We start from the raw sequence: 14,485 nt of genomic DNA on the forward strand, positions 1-14,485 counted from the left end.
CTTTCCCACCTTTGTCTCCTCTACAGTTGCACCCACCGGACCTGCGGGGAGCAGGGCAGCTGCATGCCACTGCAGCTCGACCATGCCTTGGTGAACTGCACGTCCGGTGGCCTGGGACACATGAAATGCACTCTTGCCTGTGAGAAGGGATTTGTCCTCCAGTCCAGCAGTGGGAAGGGTCTGAGCCCCAGAGAGGTGAGTTGGTTGCAAGTTCTGGTGGAAATAACCACACAATCTGACTGAGTGACTGCTAGCTGGGACAGGCTGCTACTCAGCTCCCTCCAGCTTGCTTGGGGCACCCACAGCCCTGCCAGCGCACCACAGTCCTGACCCACAGCACCCCCTGCTCTATTCCAGTACAGGACCACCACCCTCAGCAAGACCAGTGCCCTTCAGTCCCAATGCGTGGCACACTGCTGTTCCAGACCTGGGCCCCTCACAGCCCTACTAATGCACCTCAGTCCTGACCTGTGCCACCTACTGCTTTGTCAGTCAGGGGCCTGTTTGGCACCAGGGCTGCCAGTCAAGCCAAACTGAAGGATGTTGTTGTGAAGTGAAGAAATATCCCCCAGGGTGTAAAGATACTTGTGGGGGGAGAGAAGTTTTCCTGGGGATCTCTCTTCTGGGTTCCAAATACAGGAACACTTTCAATAAGGGGGCACATCTGTCATGGGTGCAGGATCACCTCTTGATTTGATTTCTTCTGGTATGCAGAAGAGATGTGCCTCCTTCATCCCACCTCTCCCCTGGTAGTAGTCTATTTCATGTATGTGGGACTGAGGTGAACCAGAAGGGAAGAAAGCAGCCACTGTTACCCTGCTGCTCCCCTGTGGTCTGCCTTTCCTACTGCAAGTTCTGCTAGTCACACCTGGATCTCTGTGTCTCTGCAAAGAGCAAACACCCTTTCCCTACCTCCTTGTTAAACATGCAGCACGTAGGGGAAATGGAGGCACACACAATAGTCATACAAAATATCATGAAAATTCCCCACTTCATCACAGCGTGCAAATCTGACATCAGTATGTGGGCATCAGGGAGTCTAACTGAGTGAGAGCATATCTAAATTGGTGTCATTTGCATGAGGGGTTGGAAAAGGATAAACAAAGTTGTACATTAAAAGCTGTTTGTGAGGGGAGCTACCGGAATGTACACCTTCCTTATTAGCGGATTTCCCTCCAGCAATCCCCTTACCTGGCAAATTACACCCCCATGCTCTCTCTTAGGGCTTGTCCGCACAGGGACATCCAGGAAGATTAATTCAAATTAACAGAAGGTGTGAATTTGAAGTGGATTAGAACACCAAAATTCAGAATTAAAGTAGCCTCAGTCTTCAAAGTGAATTAAACCAAACTAAGATCACTTTAATTCTGATTAACAGTGTCTATACAGGGGTTTAGTGAGTTTTAACTAATCCACTTCAAATTCACACCTTTCCTTAATTCAGATTAATTTTCCTGGATGTTCCCATGTAGACAAGCCCTTAGACTCAAGGCCATCTCTGATGGAACTCCATTAAAGTCAGTGGAAGTACATCAGGGATGAATTCAGGCCAGCTAAATTCCCTCTCGCCCACGCCTCAGCTCACTTCTGAATTTATCCTGGCGACCTGTGGGTCAATCCTATGCCACATCCCCCTGCTTGTCCAGCAGCACTAGCAGGGAAGCGGCTGTTGAGCAGTGTGTATGGCAATATGCTGCTCTCTGCACCCCAGAGGGCCAGTCCTGATGAATGAATTAAATTGCCACATACAGCATTTGCAAATTCAATCTGTTAGACAAGCATATTATCCAGAGAGGAACTGAAGGCCAAGCGGAGGTGATGGTTGTGGCATTGGGCGAAGGCCGAGAGAGTGCTCTGGGTGGCATACCAGAGGAACAGATGACATGAGCCCATGACAGTTCCGGAGGGAGAGACTAGAATGACAGGTGTCTCCAGAGTGTTGTCACTGTTAAAGGGCAAGGTACTTGCTTGTGTTTTGATCAGAAAAAAGTAGGTTAAGGGAGATGCATTTGAAGGAATCTGGATGAGGAGCTAGATAATAGGATACGGAGCCTTTCTTTCTCTGTTGGTCACTGGTTCTAGTCTGCATGACATGAGTTTGGCCTATTTCCTAGCAGGCAAGGGTCTGTGTTATAAACCACCACTATTGCTAGCCCCCTTGTTAGCTGGGAGACCAAGGACCGAAGGGCCTAGATATTGAACTGCCCTAGAAATGATCCTTGCAGGTTGAGGTAGAGTCCCTTTGGCAGGGTGCTGGGCACAATCCATACTGTATTTGCAGTACCAGTAAGTATGGACTGCTGGACTTGAGTCTGTCAAGGTGACTCCTCTCTCCGGCGCCGGACAAGAGAACACAGAGTGAAGTGAGGTGAAGATAGGTGTGGGTATAAGGAGCGTTTTGGAGACGTTTTCCTGAGGCTGGAAGCAGTTCATGTCTGGAATGGACAATGCAACTGTGAATGTGTTTCCCTTCAGTAGTAAAAGGAAAAGGAGGACTTGTGGCACCTTAGAGACTAACAGATTTATTAGTGCATAGCTTTCGTGAGCTACAGCTTCAGCCGATGAAATGAGCTGTAGCTCACGAAAGCTTATGCACTAATAAATTTGTTAGTCTGTATCTGTAAAAAGAAAAGGAGTACTTGTGGCACCTTAGAGATTAACACGGCTGCGACTCTGAATCCCTTCAGTAGTAGTTAGATGGGCACTTAGCGAACTATTAGAGTATGAAGATTAATCAGGCAGATGGATGAATCTAGATGGGCTGCTTGGCCCCTGTCTCTCCTCAAATGCTATTAATTATATGGCCTTCCAGCTAATCCCTAGGTGGGTCAAGGCAGATGTCATTGGACAGCGGGTTCCGTAATGCACACTGGTCCATTCTCGAGAAACAAAATGTTCCTTTTGCCTCTAAAATGAAGCCACACAACATAAATCTGCCTGGTGGGAGTTCTCAACATTTGGCAGTCAAATGGGAAGTGTATGGGCAGGGCTGGGCTTGAGGCTGTGACCCAGCAGATGGGATGTTGCAAGTGGCCTGTGGTGAGTTTTGCAGTGCTAGAGCCATTATTACTGGGTGAGCATTTGGTGGGATGGTGACGCTTTAGGAATGCTTCTGTTGTGATTTCCCATGCTGCTGGGCAGGTAAGTGTCACTGTCCTGTGCTGCTCCATGTAGGCCTCGTCTACGCTGCAGAAGAAATCGTTCTTCATGTAGCCAGGGTTATGGTTATAGCTAATGAAGCTCACCACATGCACACATTTTTAGAGGGTAACCCATGTGCCACACAACTGGATTTATTTCAGTGCATTCTGGGAAAATCCAAGTGGCTATCCCATCCAGCCCCACTTCCCCATGCAAGGGGCAAAGGATTATAGGTGGCTTTAAAATTGGTGCAATGCACTTTCAGATGTCCTCCACCACAGTGATAGATACTGCATTGCAATTTCTACACTATAGAAAAAACATTGTTTAAAATATGACTCCATCTTGCATTGTGCACATGCGGTGCCACAACTTAACGGTGCCCCTGAACTGGGCTACATACGTAAGGGCCTGTTTGTTCTGCAGCTATTCAGTGAGTTTGCAGCCAGGTTGTAACATGGTTGACTACACACACAACATGGGTGTACCACATTTCGAACCTGATCGGGATCAGGGTTATAATGTGATTGACAGATAGTAACTAGAGCCTCAGATGGTTCTTTTGTTGTGTAAAGGGGATTTCTTAACTATGTTTGTTTTCCTGGTTATCCAGTAATCCAAATTCCCACGTGTCTGTGGGTCTATACAGAATAGCAAAATAAGCTTGGAAGACCCGCTTGGAAGACAGCTGTCCTCTGATATGGTTAAAATAGGGCTCTATTTTGCAGCGTAGAAAAGACCAAGTAATGTTTTCTGACATATTACAGCCTGGCTTAGGAGCTGTGTGCTAACCATGTGTTTTGTGGAGTCCACCACACTACTAACTGATTGCAAACATCTCTAATGTAGATGACCCTTATGTTACCGCAAAGGCCCCACTGTGTAGCATGGGGCCACACATGCATTGTGCTCCCGGAGACGGCAACCCGAGCACATGCCTTGTGCAGGACAAGGGACAGTTTGAGTATGGTGTCCCACTGGAGGAAAGAAGGGAGAGACACTACAATTCTTTGAAACCTAGGCCAGCCTATGCCACACACCACTGGCTGCGGTGTGTAGGGTACATGTCGCTACACACTGCAGTGACAAGTAAGCTGCGTCCATGCTGCAATGTGTAGCTACACACTTCAGTGAAAGGCTCCAGCTGTGGGGAGCTGCTGGAATTTTTCCCTGCAGGGGGGAGGCAAAGAGACATTAGACTGCTAAAAACAGCAGTGTAGATGGGTGTGTAGAGCCATGTAGGGTACATACTGATAAGGTTCAGGCTTGTCTTTACTCTCCTCCCTGAAGCTGTGCCTCACTGGTTTTTATACCCATGCTGTGGGAGCATGCAGAGTATGTACTCTATGTGCCACCATAAGGTCTGTGCCATGTAGACCTTCCTTTAGACTACAACTCATTCATAAAAATCAGAAGCAGGCATGTTTTCTTCTCAGAAAGAGTTTCTGCTGACATGCAACTCCGGGAGGTGGGACAGATCCGTGACCTGCAACCCCGTGAACTGCGGAGTTCCTGACCAGTCACATGTGTACTATGCTGAGTTCTCCTGCCCCACCGGGACCACGTTCCTGGAACGCTGCTCCTTTGCCTGCATCAAGCCAGCTAAGCTTCAAGGTACGGGATGCCACAAGCGTCCATCCTTGTCCCGTTCAGAGCTGAGCTTTGCCTCTCCATCCCTACCAGTGTTGTTCTGACTGTGCCGGCCAAGCAGGCTTTAGGTCTTCTGAGGCCGCCTGGGAAGATGTGCTTTATCCATCTCCTTCCCCCCAAGTACTAATGGCAACCTCCATGGCCACTTGCTGCCTGCCACTTCAAGCCATGGGAATGTCCCCTCCCATCTGCTTGTGCAGCCTCTGTTAGCTCCTTTACATAGATCTGGGAAGCCAGGAGTGGAGCAGAAGTGCAGCTGGCCAAATCGGGATCGGGGGAGGGCTTTGCTGGGGACAGTCGGATGGGGAATCAAAGAATGGCACATTGGCTGAGGGGCATGTGTATGTATGTGGTACTAGACTCCTGGAAGCACAGGGCCTTTTGTAGCCACAGAGGCCCCTACTGCAGCCTATGGCATTATAACTCCATATGTTGCTTCCTGCCCACCACATCCCTCAATCCCTAATTTGTGGTTTGAAGCCAAGGTAAGAAAAGAGAGCTGCTGTTACTGTCTCTACAGCACGGAGATGGATGGGATTTGGGGGTTATTGTCCTGACAGTTCCAAGCACTGGGGCTTTGTGTGAGTTTCCACTAGCTTATGCACTCTAATATCACCTACAATAAATCATTTTAATGGGTGTCCTATTTAGCGAGACATTTATAGCTGAAATGTAGGAAAATTGTTCCTCTTTTTGTCGAAGGTACAAACCACAGTCAATGAATCTGATTTTCCTGACAGTGAGCATGTCTGCAGATCCCAGCATGAACTGAGCAGTGCAGCATGTAAGAATGCCTATAGTCAACAGGCCAAATTTTGACCTACACGACACCGTTGCCTTCAGTGGGGCTGCTCAGCTGCAAAGGAGGGCAGGATTGAACCTCCTAGTGCATCCAGATGTCTGTTTTCATTCCACCTGCTCTTGCTCCCATTGAAGTCAGCAGAAGGCTTGCTTCAGCTTCAGTGGAAGAGGAGCAGGGCCATCTATAGAATGCCATGGTCTTGTCCAGTGGCTGAAACAATGCCTGCCCAGTGGATAAAATCAGAGAGTCCCATCAACTGAACTAAGCACTGGATTGTAAACTTAAATTGTAAGCTATTAAGACAGGGACCTGCTGGCTTCATGGTCTCATTGAAGTGCCTTGCATCCTAGTGGGCATTAGATCAATAATAATAAATACTAAAGATAGATTATATGATCTGTGTGGCATCAGTCCTGGGCACTACCTTGCAGGAGATCCAAAGGAAGGAGAAACCTTATGACTAGCGCCTTGGGACGCTGGCCCTCCGGGAACACCGTCACGCATTGGAGGGGCTGCCAACACAGCATCTTAAGCTTAGCTAAGAGTGATGGGAATGCCATGCCAGACAGAACAGACTTCTGCTCAATTCTCCAGGCTGGGTGGGCTCCATTTTGTCCAGCACAGGAACCACAGATGAGGGTGTAGACATGTGTTGGAAGACGGTGCTATATTTCCCATTGCTTGTCTGACTGTTCCTATTCATTTATCTTAGGAGTTTCTGAGGTACCAGTTGTGGTGACAGCTAAGCACTGACACACCCCTAAGGAAAACAATAGCATTTAATTATTATTATTACTATTGATATTGTTTTTGTTGTTATTATTATTGATGTATTAATTGCATAGCACTTAGGGGCCCCAGTTAGCGATCAAGGCTCCATTGCATGAGGTGCTGTAGCAAATTGATGGCCCCTGTCCCACAGAGCTGCCAGTTTAAGACAAGTTACAACAGGTGGCTACAACAGACAGGGGAACGCATGAGGAAACAAGGTGATTGTGACTGGCATGATAAATCAGCTATCCAGCCATTGCGGAGTTTTCCACAAGCATCACAGCAGAGGAGAGTTTTAAGGCGGACGTGAAGGAAGTTTAAAGAGCTTGTCAAATTCCTTTATAGAGAGGTGTCCCTCCTCCCCTAGGAGTTGTTCCATTGACTTCCCACTGCGCTCAGATGGTCAGTTTCAGTAAGGGCCTAATGTCAAGTGAAGTCAATGAGTTTCTTTCCATTGACTTCATTGGCAATGACATCTGACTGTATAAGAGCAGCTCTTGCTGGTTTCCATGCCCACAGGGTTGTGTCTGCTTCAGGGAGTCCTGCTAGAATTATCCTGTGTTCTGAGCATGCTCTGCTTCTCTCTCATGGAGTCAGGACTGAGTCAATGGCTGACCTGCCTGGAGGATGGGCTCTGGTCACTCCCAGAAGCTTATTGCAAACTGGAATGTGATGCACCTCATGTGGTCGCCAATGCCAAGCTGTTGGTGCCCCGGTGCCTGCAAGGGAACCACGACGTGGGTTCTGTCTGCCGCTATAAGTGTAAACCTGGATACCACGTGGCGGACGGCATGGAGCGCAAACCCAGAAAGTAAGTCTGAAGCTCTTCTGTTTCAGAAGTTTTTTCCATGTTCCTTTAATCTTCTCCTCTATTGCTTACTGTAGTAGAGTCCCTTGGGACAGAAAGATGTTTGCACGCTGGCTTTACAAGTTAGCTTGGTTGCCTATGTGTGAACAATTCATCGCCATTTTCTAGTGTTCACACACGTCACTGCACAAAAATCAAGTTTACCTGTTTGTGGGGAAACTGATGGGAACAAGATGTAAATCTCCATTGTCCTCGTGTGCGCATATGAATTGCAGTCCTGCCGTCCAGTCTTACAGACTAAGCAGGGGTGTACTGGCTCTGTACTCGGCAAGAGACCTCAAAGAAAAACTAAGGTTTTCCCAGAAGTACTAGTGGTGGTTCCACAGATGGTGCTTGTCTCTCTTCTCTCTTAGGCAAGTGCTTACCTGTAAGCATGTGAGCCATCTCAGTGACTTCAGGGGGGCTCTTAACTGGCTTAAAGTTAAACATCTCTGAGTGAGGCAGAATTAGGGCCTTAGGCGGTAATTAGCTGATGGTCCACCATGAGCGCACTGTGCTGCTGGAGTAGCTGTCTTTAAAAAATGAGGGATTAAACCTATGTCTTTACTGCTCGTGGGCATGAAAGCTTGTGGTGATTTTCTGTGGGGACAGAGATGTTAACCCAAGTGTCCTGGCAAAATTTCAATCAGGTAATTACATTGCAGTTGGAAAGTGCTTTCTCCTCTGTCGGAGATGGTCCTGGTGAGACGGGGGCACTGATCTCTGTACCGAGCCAATACCCTCCCATTGTGCTAGAGGGTGCTGCAGTGTCTTTTGGGGTGAGACCCACTGAGGTCTGGCTGGTTATGGTCATTAGAGATTCCGAGCCAGTGTTTGTGCACCCCCCAGGGGCTTGGCTCAATTCCAAATCAAGTTATTACCTTTGGATTATTTAATCTCCCCTTTCAGCTTTAATTGGATGCAATTTTCTTCTTCCCTGGCTCTCCCTGGTGTAGTGCTGCTGTGCGCTGTGAAATGGTTGTCCATATTTCCCCCTGCCCCGTAATGGATAAAGTGATTACTGCACACATCTTTGTCAAGTACTGTTAAGGTTCCTGGGACTGTGAGGAGCCAGACAGAAGTACAGTCATTATTGTCATGCATAATGATAGGTGCATGGGACTGAAACGACATTGCAAATCAAGGCTTTCTCAGCAATTAAAATTGTGTAAACTAGAGTGAATTTCAGGGTTGTAGTCTGAGTATTTGTGTGCATTGCTATAGCATGTAGGAGCCCAAGTCCTGGCCCATCACCTCTTTGTGCTGGGCACTGTAGAAACCCAGAAGAAGATGGTCTCTGATTAACATCTGCGTTAACAAATACAGTGAGAGCCTGATCCAAAGCCCATAGAGCTCAGTGGGAGTCATTCCTTGGATGAGTAACTGTTGATGTGTGATTAAATCTTGGTTTACACATGTTTACTTAAGAGTCTACTGATTAGTTAGTTATACTTATAAAGCATTTGGAATCAGTGGGACACAGTAACTTACATACCCAATATAAACTGTGCAGACTTTATTTTTCCATGCACTCTCCAGCCTGTCAAATCTGTCAAATGCACTGACTGAGCTGTTAAGGGGCTTTCCCTTCATTGCACCTGGACAGACTATGGGCAGTTGAAGGTTTTTGCAAATCTATCAAGCTCTCTTTGGGTTCACAAAACTGGGCAGCCAGGGGCTGAACCCCAGCGCAAGTGAGAGAAGCCACGGGTTTGGTTAGTTCTGCTGACCGGAGATGAGCACAGCGCATTGCACTCCAACTCTGCCCCCTTATCTCTGGAGGACTTGGTGTAACATGCCCCGTAGGCGACTCTCTGCTGTTCTAGTGATGCACAGTGATCTTAGTGAGGCCCGGAGTTATTTTTTTTCCCAGGGTGATTCATTTAAAATAAAACATGTTGCTTTAGCTATCAGGAACCCTGTGTTATGTAAGGATGAGAACCCACCTTCCCTCCACAGCTCAGCTTCTGCAAATAGATGCTTTTTAGATGGTATATTTCTGCAGTGATGCTTTTGTTAGACTTTTCCTCTCTAATCCATTTTTTGCCCTGCTAGTTAAATGGATTATGACTGACAGTAGCTCCTAGGCCCCCAGTGAGGATCAGGGCCCCTGTTGTGCTAGACTCTCTATGGACACATTAAGAAACAGTCCCTGCCCCAAAGAGGGGATCATGCAAGTAGACAAAAGATGGAGGAAGGCAGGATCATTTACCCTCCTTTTCCCTGTGGGAAAGCCAGGCAGAGAGAGGAAGTGCTAGGTTTTTAAAGGTATTTTGGTGCCTAGATGCTTTTGAAAATCTCACTAGGCACCTATCTGCCTCTTTAGGCACCTAAATACCTTTAAAAAACCGGCCTGAAGCAACTTATCCAAGGTCATACAGGGAGTCTGTGGCCAAGCTAGGAAATGATCTGATATACTCAGTCCCAGTCCAGTATCTTAACTACAAGGCCAGCCTTCCTCCTTTCTGCTCCTTTTTTCCCAGACCTTCCTAAGCAGATGCAAGACCACTGCTGCACATGTCAAACTCTCAGGCCTACGTTATTTGGGTGGCTTCAGAAGCTACCAATATCCTTGCACATTGCCAGATGTGTGGGATGCTGCCTCCTACTCCCCCCCAGCCGCAGTGCCATTCACCTGATTGTCACTGCGTAGTCATTCCCTCAGATTGAACATTCTGGGGCTTTCATTCCAGCTGGGCCAGAATTCCCTCTGCTTTGTTTGGTTTTAATTGATTTTTACCAGTGGGAAAGCAATTACACAAAGATTTGTTTTGAAATATGTACACAAATTCTGCCTCCTCATCTCCTGATTAGATGCCCTCTAATTCCCTAACACACACTGCCATGGCTGATTACATAAAGGTGGAATGCAATTAGGTAACAATGATTGGATTGCTACATACAGCACATGGGGAATCTAGGCTGAGCTGTCAATGCTCATTCTGAACTTCCCAACTTTTGAAGGTTTCTGCTCTAATAAGGAAGAGTTGAGAGCCCCAATGACCTTAAAGACCTTTCCCATTCCCTTGGTGGAGGGGCAGGATGTACAAGGAAATTCTTTGTCTGATAGAAAAGGCTGTTCAAGAGTTGCTCCAAGTAGATAGACACTTCTTTTGAGATGTTTAAGGACAAGGAATCCCTTAGGAGATTGTGAGTGTACAGTTAAAGGTCTGTGCAGCGATTGCTACCATTTGGTTGCAAGGGACACTGGAATGGTGTGACTGAGGATTGTGAGAGGGGAGGTTAGAAGCATCTTGAGCTTTTGTCTGCATCTGCACTCGGGGAAACCTAACGATTTCCAGCTGTTGGCAACACTGGTGCCACTGGCCAGCAGTCAGCCACATGGGGAGCTCTCGCATAGACAGGCCTCCACCACTGTGCCCTCTGACGAGTCTGATGGACAAGGGGTTACAAACCGCAGTGGCTGTGGGAGCCATCGCTAGTGCTCACGCTTGTGCTGACAGTGGTTTAGCCATACCAGCGTTAGCAACAGTAGGGAAATTTGTAGGAAACGGCCTTCATGTGGAGAAGGCCTTTTTCAGGGGAGGTGGGAAGGGGAGGAGAAGGGGTTCCTTGGAGGGCACTGAATTGAAGGCTGCAATAATCAGAAGGGGCCGGGCTGGGGGATAATATCTCTTGAGATTGTGATGGTTGGATGGGGGAGATGGGTCTCATTATGTCCCATCTGGATGAGGCCCACTTGGGAATCCTCATAATTTGGTTGGGTCACCCTTGAAAATGGTTTCTGTGGGCCAGCCAGGCCCCTCAACAACATTGGTACTTCAATGGCCTGTGTGTTTTGGAATGGAAGGGCCAGAACCCTGTGTGATTTCTGTGATCAGTGAATCCTCTGCTGCACAGGAATTCATTCCACTGGCTGATTTCAAGGACAGCGTGAAGGAAGGTGTATTCACTCGGGATGGGATTTGCAAAGCTTCCTAAGGGGATAAAACTAATGGGAACCAAACTTCCAAATCCTCTAGGTGCCTTAGACAGCCTCAGCCTACATTCCTTTCAGCCCCTGCCTGTCTCCAGTCTCTGTTGCTTCCATCCGCCACAGGGGCTGATGCTGGAGCCGTCCCCTCGCTCTCCAGTAGGGTAGATATGAGATGCCAGAGCAGCTGAGCTGCCAATGAGTGGGCGAGCGTTTGAGACACCGGCCAAAGAATGATTCGCATCTCACCCCTTGACTAAATTCAACGCAGCCCTGAGATGGCCCAGGAAAAGATGAACTGCACCCCTTCAAGTGGGACATCTGATGTCTCCAGCTCCCTGCGTTGTCCAAATACTACAGGGCACTGAAGCAGACCATGAAAGGGGAAGAAAGGTGGATGCGGGGAAAATAAAATGGAAAGTTAGCAGGATAGAGGCTGGAAGCACTTCAGAAAGGCCACATTGGGCAAACAAGGACAGACTAGTCCAAGAGCCATCCGAGTACACCAGGGCACAGGGCCATCTTACATTAGCTGGGTATGAGCATGGGCTTTAGCTCTTAAGCCATAGATTCACCATCCCAGATAAAATACAAATGTCCTGCCATAAAGCAGGGGAAAGAAAATATAGGCTGACAGACTCCCATGTATTTACATCTCTAATAGCACCAATAAAGATTTACACCCCATTAGCTTGGGGCTGGGTGGTTGTGGGGGTTTTTTTGGTCCCTCTACCATTACAAGGGGAAAGAGGCAGAAATCCAGTGACCCAGCTTTTCTGTCTTTTAGTTTACCAATAAGCAACCCCCCCTCTCCTTCTAGACTTGGAATCCTCAAATCTCCTGCCATTGGCAGATAATGTGAGCTTTCAGCTGATTTACAGCAGTCCCTCTTGGCCTCGGTGCAGTGGATCCTCTGCTCCAAGTCCTGGCCACTCTAATACACATCTGAGTGCTAGCCAAGCTCCCCGCTGCATGGTTCGTGGAGCTTTAGAGACCGACATTCATGCCTTTCACATCAAACGCAGCTCCTGCAGGCCTCATAAATCTTCCCTGCGGCCTTCACCTTCTGCCCATTAAACATCTGCTTGAAACACTTGATTTTTGATTTTATTTTCCTTGGGCTTTTAGTTTCCCCGCTAATCCTAAGTAAATGTCACTCTCTGAGATCAGAAGGAGTCAAGGTGTTTTTCTTGCACAGCAAAGTTTAGGGCTACAGGTTTTAAGTCTTTCCCCCACCCTCTCAGCACCTCTCTGGAAAGAGGCTGCTTAGCATTTGTGGGTCAGCAGCGTCAGCACTGGTGTAGCTGCCACCTCCTATCTGTCAGGGAAGGTCAACCCTATTGGGAAGTAGCCTGAAATGAGAAATTTGCCTTGGACAGGTCCCTGAAAATATAGTTATTGTTTAGGATTCATAGGATGTGCCTTTTTCACATTGGACAGCGGGTGTGGTGGGGTGGGGTGCATCCGGTGCCAAACTCTTTCCTATCTCTGGAATATTCCACTGCTTATGAGGAAAGTCGGCATGCTCCTGATAAGCCCCTGCTTTAGTAATCTGTGGTGGATGGAGTTCATATCCAGCGGGCAGAGAGCTGCAGTGTTTGCAACCAGCTCCATTCCCTCTCCCGGTTTCATCTGACAAAGGGTGAGTTTGCCGTGTATGGCTTGGGCAGACTGGCAGGCAGCTGGAAGCCCCAGTGTGTTAATTCCAGCACCACATCAAAGCGAAAAGGCGAGTGACGAGTAAGGATCTCACTCACCACACAGGGCACCTGTGCAAATCCCACATTCCTTAGGCATGTCGCAGGCTCCCAGCCCTTTTGATACTAAGGGCTTGTCTACGTGGTGAATTACTGCACCGTAAGCCAGAGTGTGACTCTGCAGCACTGCAGAGTCACACCTTAGGTTGCTGAGCAGTAACTCACCATATTGACAAGAACGCCGGCTGTCTCCTTGTGGAGTTACCTTGCTTCTGCTGAAAGGCCCTTGGATGCATTTTTGAAGAGCAACAGTGACATATAGTGGCTGAATCAGTTATTCCCAGGTGTTTGTCTAGTGAGTGTTTGCACGTCACTGTCCAAGCCCAAAGGGATGCTTCTTGTTTAAAGGACATTGCTGAATGATTGAGGCCCGGTTTACGAAGCCTCCTCATAGCCTTATCTCATAGGATTTATTTATAGTCTAACCCACTTTTAGCTCCCTCACGAGACACTGTCACCTGCTGAAATGCTATAGTAGAAACACAGGGCTAAATTGTAGCTGTAAGGTCATGCTACATGAAGCATTATGCAAGAGGCATGCAGAATGGCCATACTGACTCTCCTCTAGCTCTTTTGCTGATATAAAACCTAGCATCACCTTTTGCCAGTGCAACTTGATGCCATGAGGACACACTGCGCTGGTGAGGGCAGCCAAATAGGAATGCACCCTGCTGAAATAGGTATGTCAGTGGCAAGAGTTTTGCCAGTAAAACTTCCTAGTGTAGACAAGGCCTCAGAGACACAATTCAGTCCCTGCCCCACAACTGATGGAAAGCAGCTATGCGCTGCTCCTTATTTGAGCTGGATTGTAAGGTGCTGATTCAACCTTTTGTCTCCTGCCCCTATTTCTGCAGCACACAATGGCTCCCCTGCTTTTCAGATCCGATAATCACACTCAGAGATGTGCAAGGAAATTAAAACTGGCTGGCTGGCTATCTGTTGTGTCCTAGAAACTTTTAGCTGCTGCCTCCTAGGACTGTGTCTGCTGGAGGTGAGGGGCGGAGAAGAAAAAAGTGAGGGATCGGTCCTGGACAATGAAAATCATCATTAAACTTATAGAAAAGTCCAACAGCAAAGGAGTAAAAAATCTGGGAGACTTACAAGCGGTCAAAAGATTCTAGAGCAGGGTCAGCCAAGGATAAGTAAACATTGAATTTAATAAGGATCCTGTCTGCAATTATATTAGTTAGGGTAAAACTCACCAGAGCTACCAGTCCTAATGCATCAAGGGGTGTAAACTCATTCGTGGCTGGAGTCACAAAGACTTTTCTCACCCGTACTGCTCAGTTGTCCCAGTGCATCGTGGGGTTTTTATGCCTTCCTCTGAAGTATGTGGTATGTAGATGGTTGCCAGCAATAGAATACTTGAGTAAATGGACTGTTGTTTTGTACATTTTTCTTTTTCATTATTTTTTTGGCAAGGATTTAAATGTTATATTGTTTTAGCAATACAAGCAGATATGGGTCAGTTCTGGTATGGCAATTCCTATACCAGAAAGATATTTACAAATTGGACGGAGTACAGAGGAGAGCCACAAAAATGATAAAGAGGCCAGAGGGATTTACTGATGAGGTACATTTGA

General features: G+C 47.5%; 1 protein-coding gene across 1 annotated transcript in view; it reads left to right on the forward strand.

Moving 5' to 3' along the window:
* The window catches only part of PAPPA2 (pappalysin 2), a 170,973-nt gene that overhangs the window by 108,723 nt on the left and 47,765 nt on the right, over positions 1 to 14,485 (forward strand). The window contains exons 14-16 of the mRNA XM_073358102.1: positions 27 to 195; positions 4,578 to 4,755; positions 6,962 to 7,175. Of these exons, the coding sequence (XP_073214203.1) occupies positions 27 to 195; positions 4,578 to 4,755; positions 6,962 to 7,175 (561 nt within the window). The remainder of the gene's footprint in view (positions 1 to 26; positions 196 to 4,577; positions 4,756 to 6,961; positions 7,176 to 14,485) is intronic.

The sequence above is a fragment of the Lepidochelys kempii genome, chromosome 8, assembly GCF_965140265.1.
Source record: "Lepidochelys kempii isolate rLepKem1 chromosome 8, rLepKem1.hap2, whole genome shotgun sequence".
Classification (NCBI taxonomy): Eukaryota; Metazoa; Chordata; order Testudines; family Cheloniidae; genus Lepidochelys; species Lepidochelys kempii.